This window comes from Ciconia boyciana, chromosome 1, assembly GCF_034638445.1.
Source record: "Ciconia boyciana chromosome 1, ASM3463844v1, whole genome shotgun sequence".
NCBI lineage: Eukaryota > Metazoa > Chordata > Aves > Ciconiiformes > Ciconiidae > Ciconia > Ciconia boyciana.
In genome coordinates, this window is record NC_132934.1 from 151,870,031 (window position 1) to 151,883,592 (window position 13,562).

Genomic DNA, 13,562 nt, shown 5'->3' on the forward strand with positions numbered 1-13,562 from the left:
GGTCGCTCCACAGCCCCCTTCCTTCCTCCCCTTCCTGCCCCCCTGTGCCAGGGCCTCCTCTTCTGCTTCTCTGCTCCTTGCCTCTAAAGGCGTTAGGTGAAACCTCATATCTAACCCCTTGAGATGCAACGTGCCACTCTTCCCATGCACCAGCATCATCCACACGCTATTGACTTCTGCTGGTGTCTGTTAGCACCCATACTTGCCCCAGCAAGTTGGGCAGAGGGGCCTTCTCCTCTTCAGCACCCAGGAGCCAAAAGCGGCTTTGGCCCCAGCCAGGGGTAGCATGGAGGAGCTACGCTGCCTATCTCCAGGGTTTCTCCTCCCCAGCTCCCACTGCTCCTGCCCTGGCTCCTTGTAGCACCAGCTCCCTTAAAACCTCATCGGGGTCCTGTGCGGAGCTGGACTTTGCCACTGCTTGCATTTAGTGAGCGTGGCCAAAATCAATGGGGCTGTTGTCAGTGATGAGGCCTCGAGCATTCCCAATGTTTCTAGAGTCCATTGAGTTTTGTTCTTGAAAAGCTATGACTTCACGGGAGCGCCACACAGTCGCATGCTAGATGTTATCATTGGCATCTGTTACTGCCTGATCGCTCCCCTTTGGCAGCTGTTTGAGTTGAACACGCTCCGCAGCCAGGACTCAGCCTCCCGCGGCACCGGGAAGCTGAGCTCCCAATGCGTTCTAGGCAGAGCCTTTGCACTGCTCAGGAGCCTTGGCTAAACGTCCACATAGAGAACAACCAAATCATGTGTGTGGTGGACATGGCTCCACTGCCTGTGCAGTACAGTCACACCGCGCATGCAAAACAATGGTTCTCACAATATTTTTTTAATGCCTCACAGGACAGGACTCCTCATGGTAGGTCAGACGTTGTGTGTGTTGGATTGACTGTTCTGCAGCTTCACTGCACCTTTGCGTTTTGACTCTGGGGGGGGTTTTTTGCGGAAGGTCCACAGCCATCCAAGCTCAGTTCTGTTGTGCTTTGAGTATAGAGCCCCTTCAAGGTTTGGTCCTAGTCGAGTAGAAACCACTACTATGTACATGACAAGTTAAAATTGTCATCTTCTAAAAGAAAGGAAGGAGAAAGATGATTAGGACACAAGAAAGCCGTATGATATAAATAATTCCATATATTTCTTAACAGTTTGAGAACAGGTAAGTAAAAACAGGGAAGGGACTGAAAAAGGATGATTGCAGAGAGAAGGTGGAGTGTGCATGTAGAAGGGCTTGTATGTAAAGAACAGAAGGTCCTCTGTCAGCAAGGATGTTTTCTTCTGACCCATAGCAAAAAACCCAAACAAACCAAATTCCTGAGTTTAGAACCAGAACTGTGATACTGAAAGCAATGTATTCTACCAGATTTGGAGGGGAGGGAGAGGATGATGATGTCATTGTAGTGATTCGGTTGTGGGTTTCTTTTAACTTTGTCTAGCATGGTATTTTACATTCCAGTGTTGTGTTTCTTACAGGTGAGTTCATTATTGGTCGTGTTATTAAAGCTATGAACAATAGCTGGCATCCAGAGTGTTTCTGCTGTGATATCTGCCAACAAGTATTGGCCGATATTGGATTTGTCAAGAATGCCGGCAGGTAGATCTTCACCCTTCCTTCTGTTACTGATCATGAATAAAATTCACTGAGAATGGGGACTGAGAGGCTTTGGTTCCTGAAGCTTTCCAGCTGAGGTGGAGCAACCGAAGCATCTTTTGTGGGGAAAAGGTCTAAGAGTGCATCACAAAACTAAGAATGGGTATCTTAAAATATACACTTAAAATATTTACAGTTTACCTACTCAACACCAGATTTCTCAGCAAACATGTTCTCTATCTGGTAACATTTTGGGGCCATTGTGATACGTAATAAGAGAGAAAACATTCAGATACAGAAGCATTGTCTTCATTTTTCTCAATATCAGTTTTTACTTTATTTTTCCAACTTGGGTTTCCAATTTTGGTCTAGTTTAGCACCTTATTTATTAATAATTGCTTTAAGTTCAGTGGGACACTTCACAGAGTAGGATATTTTTACCAGCTGTGATCACAAGAATGTTTTACAAGTGGATTCTGTGTCCATTGGCTTCATATGTGTAATATGATATACATAGTTATTTACAGAATTAGGACCTGTGTGGTCATGCAGCTTCCAATCTAAATTTTTAAGATTTTGAGAGTAAAAAATTCAGCAATGAGAATCTATCACAAACTTCATTTTCTGTGTTTCAACACAGCCTAAACTCAAATGAGCTGAAGAAATTATATCCCTGTGGTGACAGAAAATAAAATTATAGCCCTCCCTCTTCTGAACTTGGTTTGTCTAAAAAGGAAATTGTTTTAAAGACTATTTTTCCTCCAAAAAGGGCTGACTGAAATGAGATTCTAATAGATTTTTTGTTTATATTTTGCACTGTAGTACCTGATACCAGTACTTACCTCTCTTTTTTATGCTGTTTCAGACATCTCTGCCGTCCTTGCCATAACAGGGAAAAAGCCAGAGGCCTGGGAAAGTACATTTGCCAGAAGTGTCATGCCATTATTGACGAACAGCCTCTCATATTCAAAAATGATCCTTATCACCCTGATCATTTCAACTGTGCAAACTGCGGGTAACTTGAATTCTGCAAAGGAAAACAGGAAAATGCTGGGTTTATTTGTTTCGTCAATTGAGATCTTAAAGTGAAAACCTGTCCTGTACAACTGGCAAGAGGGGTGGGGTTTGGGTGCCTTGTGGCTGGATGTGTGTTACTGCTTTTGGGATGGTGGACCTTGAGTTCAAACAACAGCTGACCTGTTGGGAATTAAAGAAAGGTTGGACTTTGCAGGACAAGGTGGTACCTTACAAAATACTAAGTATGGACACAGACAACGGTTTCTGTAGCAGTGAAATGGTAGCTTGTTATTCTGCTATGAGAGGAAGAAAACTGGTCCTCTTTACAAGTTACTATCTTGCCTGTGTTATTTCTTTTTAGTTGAGTGGCATGCAAACTTTGTTCTCTCCTTTTAAAGCCTATCTTTTTCTTAGAAGCTTTCTCCCACCTCATCTTACCAGCGTCTGCAACTGCAGTACATGAAGCTGCACATTTCTACATCCTGCACTGATGCAGAGATCCAGGGGCATTGTAGGATATAGCACGGATTATTAGTTGTTTATTTCTGGTGCAAAGGAAGCTGTCATTTCAGTCACAGCAAGGGCTGGTTTGGATAACAACATGTGGTGGTGGTGTGTCAGTGGCAACCAGTTGAGAGCATTAGCGAGTACAGTTGCATTTAAAGTTTAGCTGTTCTCAGTATTCTAACCATGCAAATTACTAAAAAGTAGAGTATATGAGATTCTGCAATTGGCAATGAATAAATGTAGCTAGCTCATGTGGGTCCGTAGTTTTCTTTCTCTGAAGTTTGATACAACAGGGAAAATGTACCTAGATGTAGAAGACTACATTTTACTTTCAGTTACAGTTATGCAAATCTAAAATAAACTGGTGATGAGTGCCAGAATATAAACCAAACATGTCTACAGCTTGCACACACACATTTGTGCTACATAACCAGAATACGGAATGACAATAGCTCAGTAGCTGTTTTCAGAGAGACTTAGTGCATCTCGCTTAACAGCCTGTTCTCGGTTTACTGTGATCAGTCTTGAACTATGTTGAACTCTGTCACATTTGGTGCTGCTGCATTACTGTAGTACAAATAAAATTTCCAAAACAAATGCTAAAAAATATTTTTTTCTTTTCAGAAACTCTCAGGAGTTGACATTGTTCAGTGCCTTTATTCATGCTCTCAATTCATTAACTTTTGAACAGGAAGGAACTTACTGCTGATGCTCGTGAGTTGAAGGGAGAATTATACTGCTTACCCTGCCATGACAAAATGGGTGTCCCCATCTGTGGGGCATGTAGAAGACCAATTGAAGGCCGTGTGGTGAATGCTATGGGCAAGCAATGGCATGTGGAGGTAAACATCAGATGATGCAGTTGTCTTTTCCAAACATAAACATTAACATACTTACCTGGGATTTTGCTGATCAATTTCAATGAAAGGATTAGCAAAGTATGCAGCAATGATTAGTAAATGCCTTCTCCTAATCCCATCTTCAACCTTCTTGTGGCTGGTCTTCCACTGTGAAATAGGAATTATCTCCTACCTTACAGAGAGTTTTGACTGTGCAGCTAAAATCAGTAATCAAAGGAAGCACTGTGAGGTCCTTATAGAAGAAAATTTCAGAGTGCAAAACAGTACATGTGGAAAGGCAGTAAAATTCTGTGGCAAACATAATATTACTGAGCATCATAAATACCCTTATGTCTTCCATAGTCACCTGCCTTGTAAATATCTCTAAAGCACTTTATGTGAGGGTTCGTATTTCAGGGCCACGTACAAGATTTAGGAAGATAAACAGTCTATTCCTTTTCAGGATGGCACAGCTAGCTCAGTAGACTTCAATCATGTTCAGTACTGGGCTTGGTTGGTTTGCTTTCCAGAAAAAATACCATTACTTCCAAGTAATCAAAAAAAATGTATGTGATTTTCTTTGTAGCATTTTGTTTGTGCAAAGTGTGAAAAGCCATTCCTGGGTCATCGTCATTACGAGAGAAAAGGCTTGGCGTATTGTGAAACCCACTACAATCAGGTAAGGTTGCATATTTTAAAAAATGGTGTTAACTGGTAAACTCATGAATTGGTTTTGTTAGATAGAGATGGAAACCCATGGACATGCTTCTGTTTTCTTATAGGTGCCTGTGGGTGTAATGCCAATTAGCAGATGTTCTGTTGCAGTTAATTTGTACGGGTTTCTCTATACATCGGTCTGGTATTGAGAAAAAAAAACTGCAGGGATTTCACAAAGGCTAGCCAGGACAATTAGTATCGAGTTGTTCTTCAAGTTTAATGGTACTTAAGTAGAGCTGTTATGAGCTTTTACGTGTCTGTGAGATCAGAGCAGCTAATGACACCCAGTCTTTCCCAAGAAGCTAAAGATTTGCCACTCAGTAGCTGCGGTTTAAGACGAGGCCTTAGTGAGTAGTGTGGTTTTCCCTACAGCTGCTACTCTAAGGTGACTGTGTGTTAACATGCACTGCATCACCCAGCTCATTCATTAGGTTGCTGAAGACTGCAAAGACTAAATTTGTCAGAGGACACCACCTAGTGACCACTTGCATTTATATAGGAGATATATACCATGGTGCCATCTCTCTCCACACTCCCTTGATTGTGTAGTCCAGCACCACAATGTATAGACCTTTTTATTTGGAAGCCATCTGCATTGTGTCACATCCACCTCTTCGCTTGTATAAATACAAGGCTAGGGGTTACGCTGGGGAGTTGTAAGGCATCTGCTAATTACAGATGGATTCTTAATTTGTCAGTGATGAAGGGCAGATGATTGAAATGTTGCTGGCATACTTGTAGACAATAAATGCCATGACATTAGTAGTAATAGTGTTGCAGCTGTGGTGGGGCACGTACACATACCAGACAAGAGCTGTATGTAGAGTGGATGTCTTTTACTAGGTTAACTACTACAGTTAGAAAAAACACATGAAATTTTAGGAACATCTTAATTGTTACATTGTGGACAAATGTTAAGCCTGGAAATAGAATGAGTAATTTTTGGCCTAAATTTTCCCTTTTTTTTTTTTTTTTTAAATAAAAATAACATTTCCTTACAGCTTTTGCCAGAAACAGCAATATGTTGTTCTAGTCATGCATGTAAGTCTAAATGTTAAATTGGCTTAGTAATGATGTGTATGTGACACCAACTTCTGTATTTCAAATGTTCAGGATTAGAGAAATGTTAAAACAAAATCGTATTTACAGAGGATCAAACAGATGTAAACAAATGTTTTCATCTTTAATATTATAAAGACTTTTTGTGATGAGATGATGCAAAATGTACTTGGAAAACGAAACCAGACTTGCCAGCATTCTCTTTATTTTACTGAAATAAAGCTATTGTGCCCATCAGCTGAAATATAGTTATTTCGTTAGTTTGAGAAGTTACCCTCGATAAAATCATTACATTAAAAATTCATTACTTCTCTTTCCTCTTCAGCTATTCGGTGATGTTTGTTTCCATTGCAACCGTGTGATTGAAGGAGATGGTAAGCACTTTTCTAACTGTTTCCTTAATGTTCCTTTCTGATGGAAGTTCTCTTTAAAAGTGGAAGTAAGGGGAAAGCAGCTCCCTGTTGAATCCTTGATTGTACTCATTAAAACAAAAACAGCCATTCTCTTGATCAGAAATTGGGTTAGAGCTGATTAGTCAGAGACCAAATGGTAAGAAAACCTTACAACGAGCTTTTCATGATGGTAGAAGACTGCCCAGTGGCTGAAGAGAACTGTGGTCAACTGGAAACCCCTTAGTGACATGAAAAGGCCAGGGATGCTGGGAGATGTACAGAAGTGGCTTCCTGCCCCACCGACTTCAAAAAAGAACACGTGGAGGGGTGAGAATGACCACACAGGCATCTCCTCAAATGAATTTAGGGATCATGAACCAAATTTGAAAAAGTATTTAGATATTGAAAGGCATGGGTGGGCACTCTAAGGGATTTTTTAAAAGTGCCAAGTTCCCATTATGTCAGTTTGGTTCCTAGAGATATTTACCTACCTATCGCAGGCACCTGTCTTTTGAAAATCTAGGCTGATGATAATGTCACAAAACCAGGAAAGACCATACTTGGAAAGATATGGCCTCGAAAGGCAGAACTGGAAGCAAGTGGTTTAAGTTTGTTTGGTTTTTTGTTGTTTGGTTGGGGTTTTTTTGGGGGGTGGGGTGGTTTTGAGGTTTTTTTTGGTCAACCAGCTATAATAAAATGCCAAAAGCAAATTAGTCTACGTGAAATAATGCAACATTATGTGCCTATTTACCCCTGCCCGAAGTAAATACTATAATATCAACGTTAGCCTCACCTAAGCCAAAGCCATTAGCAAAGTAGGAGGAAGCCTCTAGCATGTAAAAAGAGACAAAAACTAGTAGTCATGTAACTATAGGGTGAGACCTACATTCCAGAGGTGTGCTTTCCCCACATGTTCTGGACTGGACTATACCTGCAAAACAACAATCCAAAATGCTTTGGAGGAATCAGTGTCCTCCTCTTCAGTAAAATCCTACTAGAATGAGCAGAACTGGAACTTGAGGTGAATGAATAATTCAGCCTTGTCTGATAACTATATCTCTGTAAGTTTCTAAACTTTCACCATATAATCTGACACCCATATTTTATGTTTTGGTCTCTGTACTGAACAGAATATAGCGTAATGCAGTAATTTCTTTATTTTCAATGTACGTCCTCAATTATTTTACATTTCTTCTTTCATTTTTGCACACAAATTTGATACTGCTGTCACAAATTATGAGTATACAATATTGTTCTCTCTCTCTCTCTCTCTCTCTGAAACAAATATCTGTGATATTTGAAACAAATGAAACAAATATCTGTGGCAGCAGTTTTTCAGGAGGATGTCTATGACTGTATTCCAGAGGTTGCTTGGGAGTGAAGACTTTCATCTGACTACTATTATTTTGGCAAGCAGTGGAATAACTATGCTTCTGTGGATGTGCTTGTCCCACAGTGCAGGAAAAAAAGCTCTGTGTGACAGTGCTCTGGTTCTGTTTGTTGTTGACAAAATGCTGTATTTTATGAGAAAACCATTGTCCTGCATCTTCTAACTTAGATTAAGAAGAGAGTCAAATTTTGGCAGGGAAAAGTGGAAAGGTACATTGAAAGAGAGGAAGAACAGAAAACGGATTGAGATACAGAACAAAGAGAAAATAGTTACTTTCTCTCCAAAACAAAGAATAAAAATATATCCAAGTTTGTCTTGATCAAGTAATTTATCCCACGAGTCCATACATTTTTTCACCTTGGTAGTGCTGATTTACCAGCAGTGTCCTGACTGCTGGCTTCACATTATTTTCTTCGGCCAGGTGAGTGCTACTGTTGATGGCACTGCTGTCTGAACAAGAGCTGAGAAGTGAAATGGGATGAAAACATAAACACCTTCTTGCTGGATTGCTTTTCAGCTGAAAAAGTCTCTTGATTAAGTTGGAAACACAGCCTCATAAAACAGTTGCCTGAGGTCAGCAAGCTATGAGATGAGGTGGAAGCAGGCAACAGGAGGCAGAAATAGGTTAAACTGGCCTTGCTGGTGAACACAGAGCTGTATGTACCCTCAGAGACAGCTTTATCAATGCTTCACAGTCCTGCTACACTGGACTCGCATGTGCCTTCCTAGCCTTGCCACGTTATTGTTACAGTCCCTAACACTTGATACAAGAATCAAATGACTGTTCTTCATGCTTCTTGAATGTGGGAGCTTAAAATGTTGGTAATACCTTTTTTTTTCTGTAATGCTAATGATTTCCTTTTTTTCCCATCACCCTAGTTGTGTCTGCTCTGAATAAGGCATGGTGTGTGAACTGTTTCGCTTGTTCAACTTGCAACACTAAGTTAACACTCAAGTAAGTTTATCGATAAGTGTGATGCCTTCAAAACATATCAGTGGTTATCTTCAAAGTGTAGATCTAGCTATAGTGTGACTGTTACGGTATGAAAAACATAAAAGCAGCATTGATGCTGCTTTTGTGTGCATCTGTGCATCTTTGCAATATGTGCATCTTTCTTCCTCTTGCTCTACTTACTAATTTACATCTCTTTCAGCTGTCTGTTCAGGTCTTCCTTCAGTTAGTCTTCTTAACGTTTCTCCTTTTCTGTCCTCTATTTTTTCTGTGTTTAACTCTAAAGGGATAAGTTTGTTGAAATTGATCTAAAACCTGTCTGCAAACACTGTTATGAGAAAATGCCAGATGAATTTAAGCGACGACTTGCCAAACGGGAACGTGAAGCAAAGGATAAAGAGAAGCAGAAAAAGAAAAAGCCAATCTGTTTGTAAACTTTTTTTCCTTCTCACCACCACCTCTGCTCCTTTCTTCTTTGGTCAGTGCTAAGGATGCTTTTATTTTAAGTTTTTGCATGAATTTATGGCAATCAAAACCAAAATATTTTTCACACAACTGCAATTTGAAATATTAAGTTGTTATTCCATTATCTTATGTTTAGTCTGTTGAGCTCTATAGTTAGGTTTGAAAGGCTTTTTAAATGACACAGTTAATAAAGATGGACATTTTGGTAAAAACTGTATAACTTACTCAACAGGGTACTGTAATTACTGTCTCCAATGTATAACCTTGTGAAAGTAACTTCATATATATGTATAAATTGCAGTTGTAATTTTTTGCCTGTGCACGTTTAATGGGATACTCTTTTTTTTTTTTTTTTCACTATGCCTGCTGCTAAAACTTTGTCTGGTTTTTGCTTTGTCATTTTAGGAATAAATTTGTTGAGTTTGATATGAAGCCTGTCTGCAAAAAGTGTTACGAGAAGTTTCCTCTAGAGCTGAAGAAAAGACTGAAGAAACTAGCTGAAACTTTGGGAAGGAAGTAAAGACTTCATCTGCTCTCCCCTTCCTTTGTGAAAATCTTATATGTATTACTTGGGGGGGAGGGGGGGGGGGGCTGCTTTGAGGCTGCAGTCAGGTGACAAATGATGATGTATGCCTTCTATCAAATCAAAATATCTTAAGATTCTCTGTTCTCTATACATGTACATGTATGCTTATTTGTTGATAAACAGACCATACTTCCAAACTAAATTAAATACCAGCTCACCTGAAAGGTTTCTGACCCTAATAATGCAGTTGAACTGATGCAAGTGGCCCATTCTGTGCAGTAATCTCTGCGGAAATTTAGAGAGACAGAAAATTTGCTTGTGAATACCTGCGAAAACAAACTGTGCAAATATGTCCAATTTTAGGGGCACGTATTGTCATTTATATTAATGAAAGTACTGACCTTCAAATAAAGCATGCACACAAAACTTGCCCAAGTCAAGTGATTTGGGCAAGAAACCAACATACTTTGCCTCGTGGAAAAATTCACGCTTGGATTTCAGGCCAAGTCATCTCGTTAAAGGAGCCTTGTTTCAGATGGTTTGAAAAGTACCAGATTTCTAAATACAGTGACTGTACCAATGACCTACTTCTGATAGATTATGCTTACATTATGAATCTTTGTACAGCAGGCTTAGCATGAAATACCTATATAAAATATATATTCCTATTGCAAGAAATGGGCATACTCAGAACTACTTGAATTTTGCTATATTTCACTCAAAATAACACATTAACTTTTATATATGCTTTTGCATTCTATTTACTTTTTGTGCCTTATTCTGCTGGACCATACATAACAGTGTTCCGTTAAATATATATATATATATATATAGTTTTATTTTTTATTTCGTATTTTTATGCAGAAACTATATACAAGGTATTTTCAAAAGGTAACATACTTTGCCTTAATGATACAGGATATGAGAAGTATTTTATTTCAAATGTGAACACCTGAGCTTAAAATTTAGCTTCTGGACTTCATTAATTTTCAGAACAATACTGAAAATGCATATTTCAATTAACTGGCAATATTACTTTTACACCTATGAGTGTAAATATACAAGGTTTGATCCTGCTAGGATCTATTTCTTTAGCCATCCTCAAGAACTGAGCTCACAAATAATGAGAATTACTTATAACATACATTTAATTGTTTTATACTATTGACTTCTATCCATGCAAATTTATTTTATTTTCCCTTTCTTATAGAAAATACAGTTACTTAGGACTTCTTGATGGTACTACATTACGAAGTACGCAAACATTTTTTTATTTTTTTTTATTACTGACTTAAACAGATTTTATATGATTACATCATAGGAAGTAAAATTTTCTTTCCTGTTCATGAAAAATTAGTTGCTTTAAAACATCTGCTTTCCAGTGTCCTCAATAAAGGCTATGTTATTAAACCTTGTATCACCTCTCTTAAATGAGTGCTTGAGAAGGGTGGGAAAGCAACTGGGCTCTCTTGGTTCCCTATGCTTTTACCTGTGACTGTATGTAAGTACATCCTTATTATCCTGATTTAAAGGAGACACATGCCTTTCCTAAATATCCCACTGTAGTTAGTTCTTAGGTTCATGAAAGAAACCGCACTTTCTTTCATAAAGAACACCTTGATTCTTCTGGATATTTTCTGAATTGGCACAGTTGCTAGGTTTTCCTAAAGAAAATACTTTGTCTGACTTTAAAACGTACACTTTCCTATAAATTTTTTCTCTCCTCCTTTCACTGTGATGAAGCTGTCACCCCAAACTTCCAGTTTAGTGCTAGGTAGGGTATTTTTTGACTATTTTATCCTACGTGGTTATTGAATGCTGTAACAGTTCAGTAACTGAATGCAGTCCTGACTTGTGTTCAAGACTAGAAAAGCTTAAAATGTCCCCAAAAAACGTTCACATAAGTAGCATGGTAGCCCTGTTGGGATTTGGGACTGTGCCATGGATTCAGTAGACCCTACTCAGCAATGCTTCCTTTAAATTGTAATTCACTTCTTGTTCTAGGTTTTGCACGTTACACTGACTGTATGTATTTTCCTTCAGCCTATGTACGCACAGCCTTACTGCTCAAAGAGTTGGGAAGGGTCCCTAACCCTGAGGCTCAACGGCAAGACCTGGCTCACATCCACATTGCTTGGGGTTACATCCATCTACACCACCGTGGCCGCCTTTGCGCTGTGCAGCCATGGGTCTCCTCTCGACTCTGTGGTAGCCCTGTGGCCCTAACATGGGATGGTTTTTTTTCTGTTCCAAGTTCCTGATGGTGAACGCTGTGCTACCATTCACCAAGGCAGCGGTTTCTATTTCATAAACATGAGCGTGTGTATCTCAGACCCTGCGATGTAGCGCCGAGAGCATCTGAGGGTACTTGAGGGTTCAAAGCCTGATGAATCATGGAAAAATGTTGTTTGGAAGGCTCTGCTAGAGGTCAGCTAGCCCAAACATCTGCTCAAAGCAGGTCTAACTTCAAAGTTGGATCAGTACCGAAGGTCTTGCTCAGCCAAGCTGTGAGTATCTCCACAGAAGGAGATTTCACAGACCGTTGTGGGCAATATGTTCCAGTGCTTAGTCACCCTCATGGTGAAATTTTTTTATTATTATTGGAATCCTATCTTGAGTGGTGGGTTCCCCAAATCCACACTGCTCTCTTGGGAGCTGTCTTTGGAGTGAACTGTCATTGAAATAATAGCCCTGGACATTGTCATGAAGAGGATTAATTAAAAGCAGTTGCAAAACAGAGCCAGGGAGCAAGCTAGCAATTGGGCAGCCTGGACAATTGCAGGTCTGGTGTTGAAGCTCACTTCCTGGCCTGTCAGTGTTACAAGTGTTTTGCATAGCTGGACACACTTTCGTGAAAGAGGCAGAGTTTATTATTGTTTTTCTACCCATGACCCCTACTAGGTCTCTCAAAGAAGCCTGTGAGCCTGGAATGTGGGAACGGATGCCTCAGGAGCTTTGCCTCTCTGCTGTGTGGGATCAATCATGCATGGGCAAGAGAGATTCCTTTTGAAGCCCCTGCTTAGATTAACAGTAGGGAGCATTTCAGAAATCCCAGTGGATGTAGCTGTAGGGAGAAGCTGAGCCTAAAGCCTTTCTGCCACTGGGAGTGGCAAGCCCTGTGCTCTGTTCCAACGGATAGGTAGTGAGCCAAGCTGAGCACAGTCAGGTTGCAGGGACAGCACTACAGTCAACTGCTGTCCTACCTGGTGAGCTGCCTTCCTGGTGTTGCAACTGCCAGGGACAACATGGGGGGTGCCACTGCCACAGGGTTGGGCAAGAGATGGTGACCAGTGTCAAGGCACTGGACCTTGTCTGTATGAAGGCAATTTCCCGTGCCTCCCCATCAGCTGAAGAGCAGAAATTTCCTCCAGTGAGCCAACTGAGCCAACTTGTAGTGCTCTCCTCTGCACTAGCACCAAGACTTTTATTACTTAGCCTGGCAGGTACTGATAGATTATTTGGTAACCCCACTTGCAGATGCACCATTGAAAAAACTAAAGAGAAAAAACATCCTCCTTCTTCTTAGGGAATTAAATCCAACGTCTAAATAAACCACTGTTAATAGAGCAAATAATAAAAGAGAGGGTTAATTCTTTCAGCCAGGGTGTTACATGGATGCTGCTGGTCTCCTTACAGGAGCAAGTTGGGTTATGTTTTTTTATTTTTCTGGCAAAGATGGTAAGAGCTTTGGGGATGTCAGCATTTTTTAGGTGTAGCAGGAATCATATGGCTGTCAATGGGTTGCTTCAGATTGAAAATGGGACAAATTTTTAATGACACGTCTCTAGAGACCAAGCCCAGTGGCCTCATTTTGACCAAAGTGCCTGAACTGGCAGAGGAAAGACAAGATGGGCAATTCCAGTGAGCAGAATCTGAGGCTGCCAGCTGGGAATTGCACAGAGGGGCAACCACTGATGCTCAGCACCATCAAACTCTTACAGCTGCAACTTTGCAAATTTCTCCTGTCTTGAGGGCTGCTGATCTCATCATCTTCTGATCCATGTTCCCAGCTGTACTTCAGAATGATAATAAATGTAACTATACTTTTCACAGTACCTGTAAAATAAGGTTTCTTGCCAAAGCTGCTACAATATTTGGAAACTCATTTTC

At 40.2% G+C, this 13,562-nt stretch overlaps 1 protein-coding gene across 10 annotated transcripts in view; it reads left to right on the forward strand.

Annotated features, from left to right (window-relative positions):
• LIMS1 (LIM zinc finger domain containing 1) overlaps positions 1-10,867 on the forward strand; it is a 77,888-nt gene extending 67,021 nt beyond the window's left edge. For all 10 annotated transcript variants that reach the window (XM_072849790.1, XM_072849794.1, XM_072849795.1 and 7 more), the window contains 7 exons: positions 1,471-1,591; positions 2,454-2,603; positions 3,804-3,954; positions 4,538-4,630; positions 6,053-6,101; positions 8,389-8,464; positions 9,332-10,867. In XM_072849790.1, coding sequence (XP_072705891.1) covers positions 1,471-1,591; positions 2,454-2,603; positions 3,804-3,954; positions 4,538-4,630; positions 6,053-6,101; positions 8,389-8,464; positions 9,332-9,446 — 755 coding nt within the window. In that variant the 3' untranslated portion in view covers positions 9,447-10,867. The remainder of the gene's footprint in view (positions 1-1,470; positions 1,592-2,453; positions 2,604-3,803; positions 3,955-4,537; positions 4,631-6,052; positions 6,102-8,388; positions 8,465-9,331) is intronic.
• Positions 10,868-13,562: the final 2,695 nt, after the last annotated feature.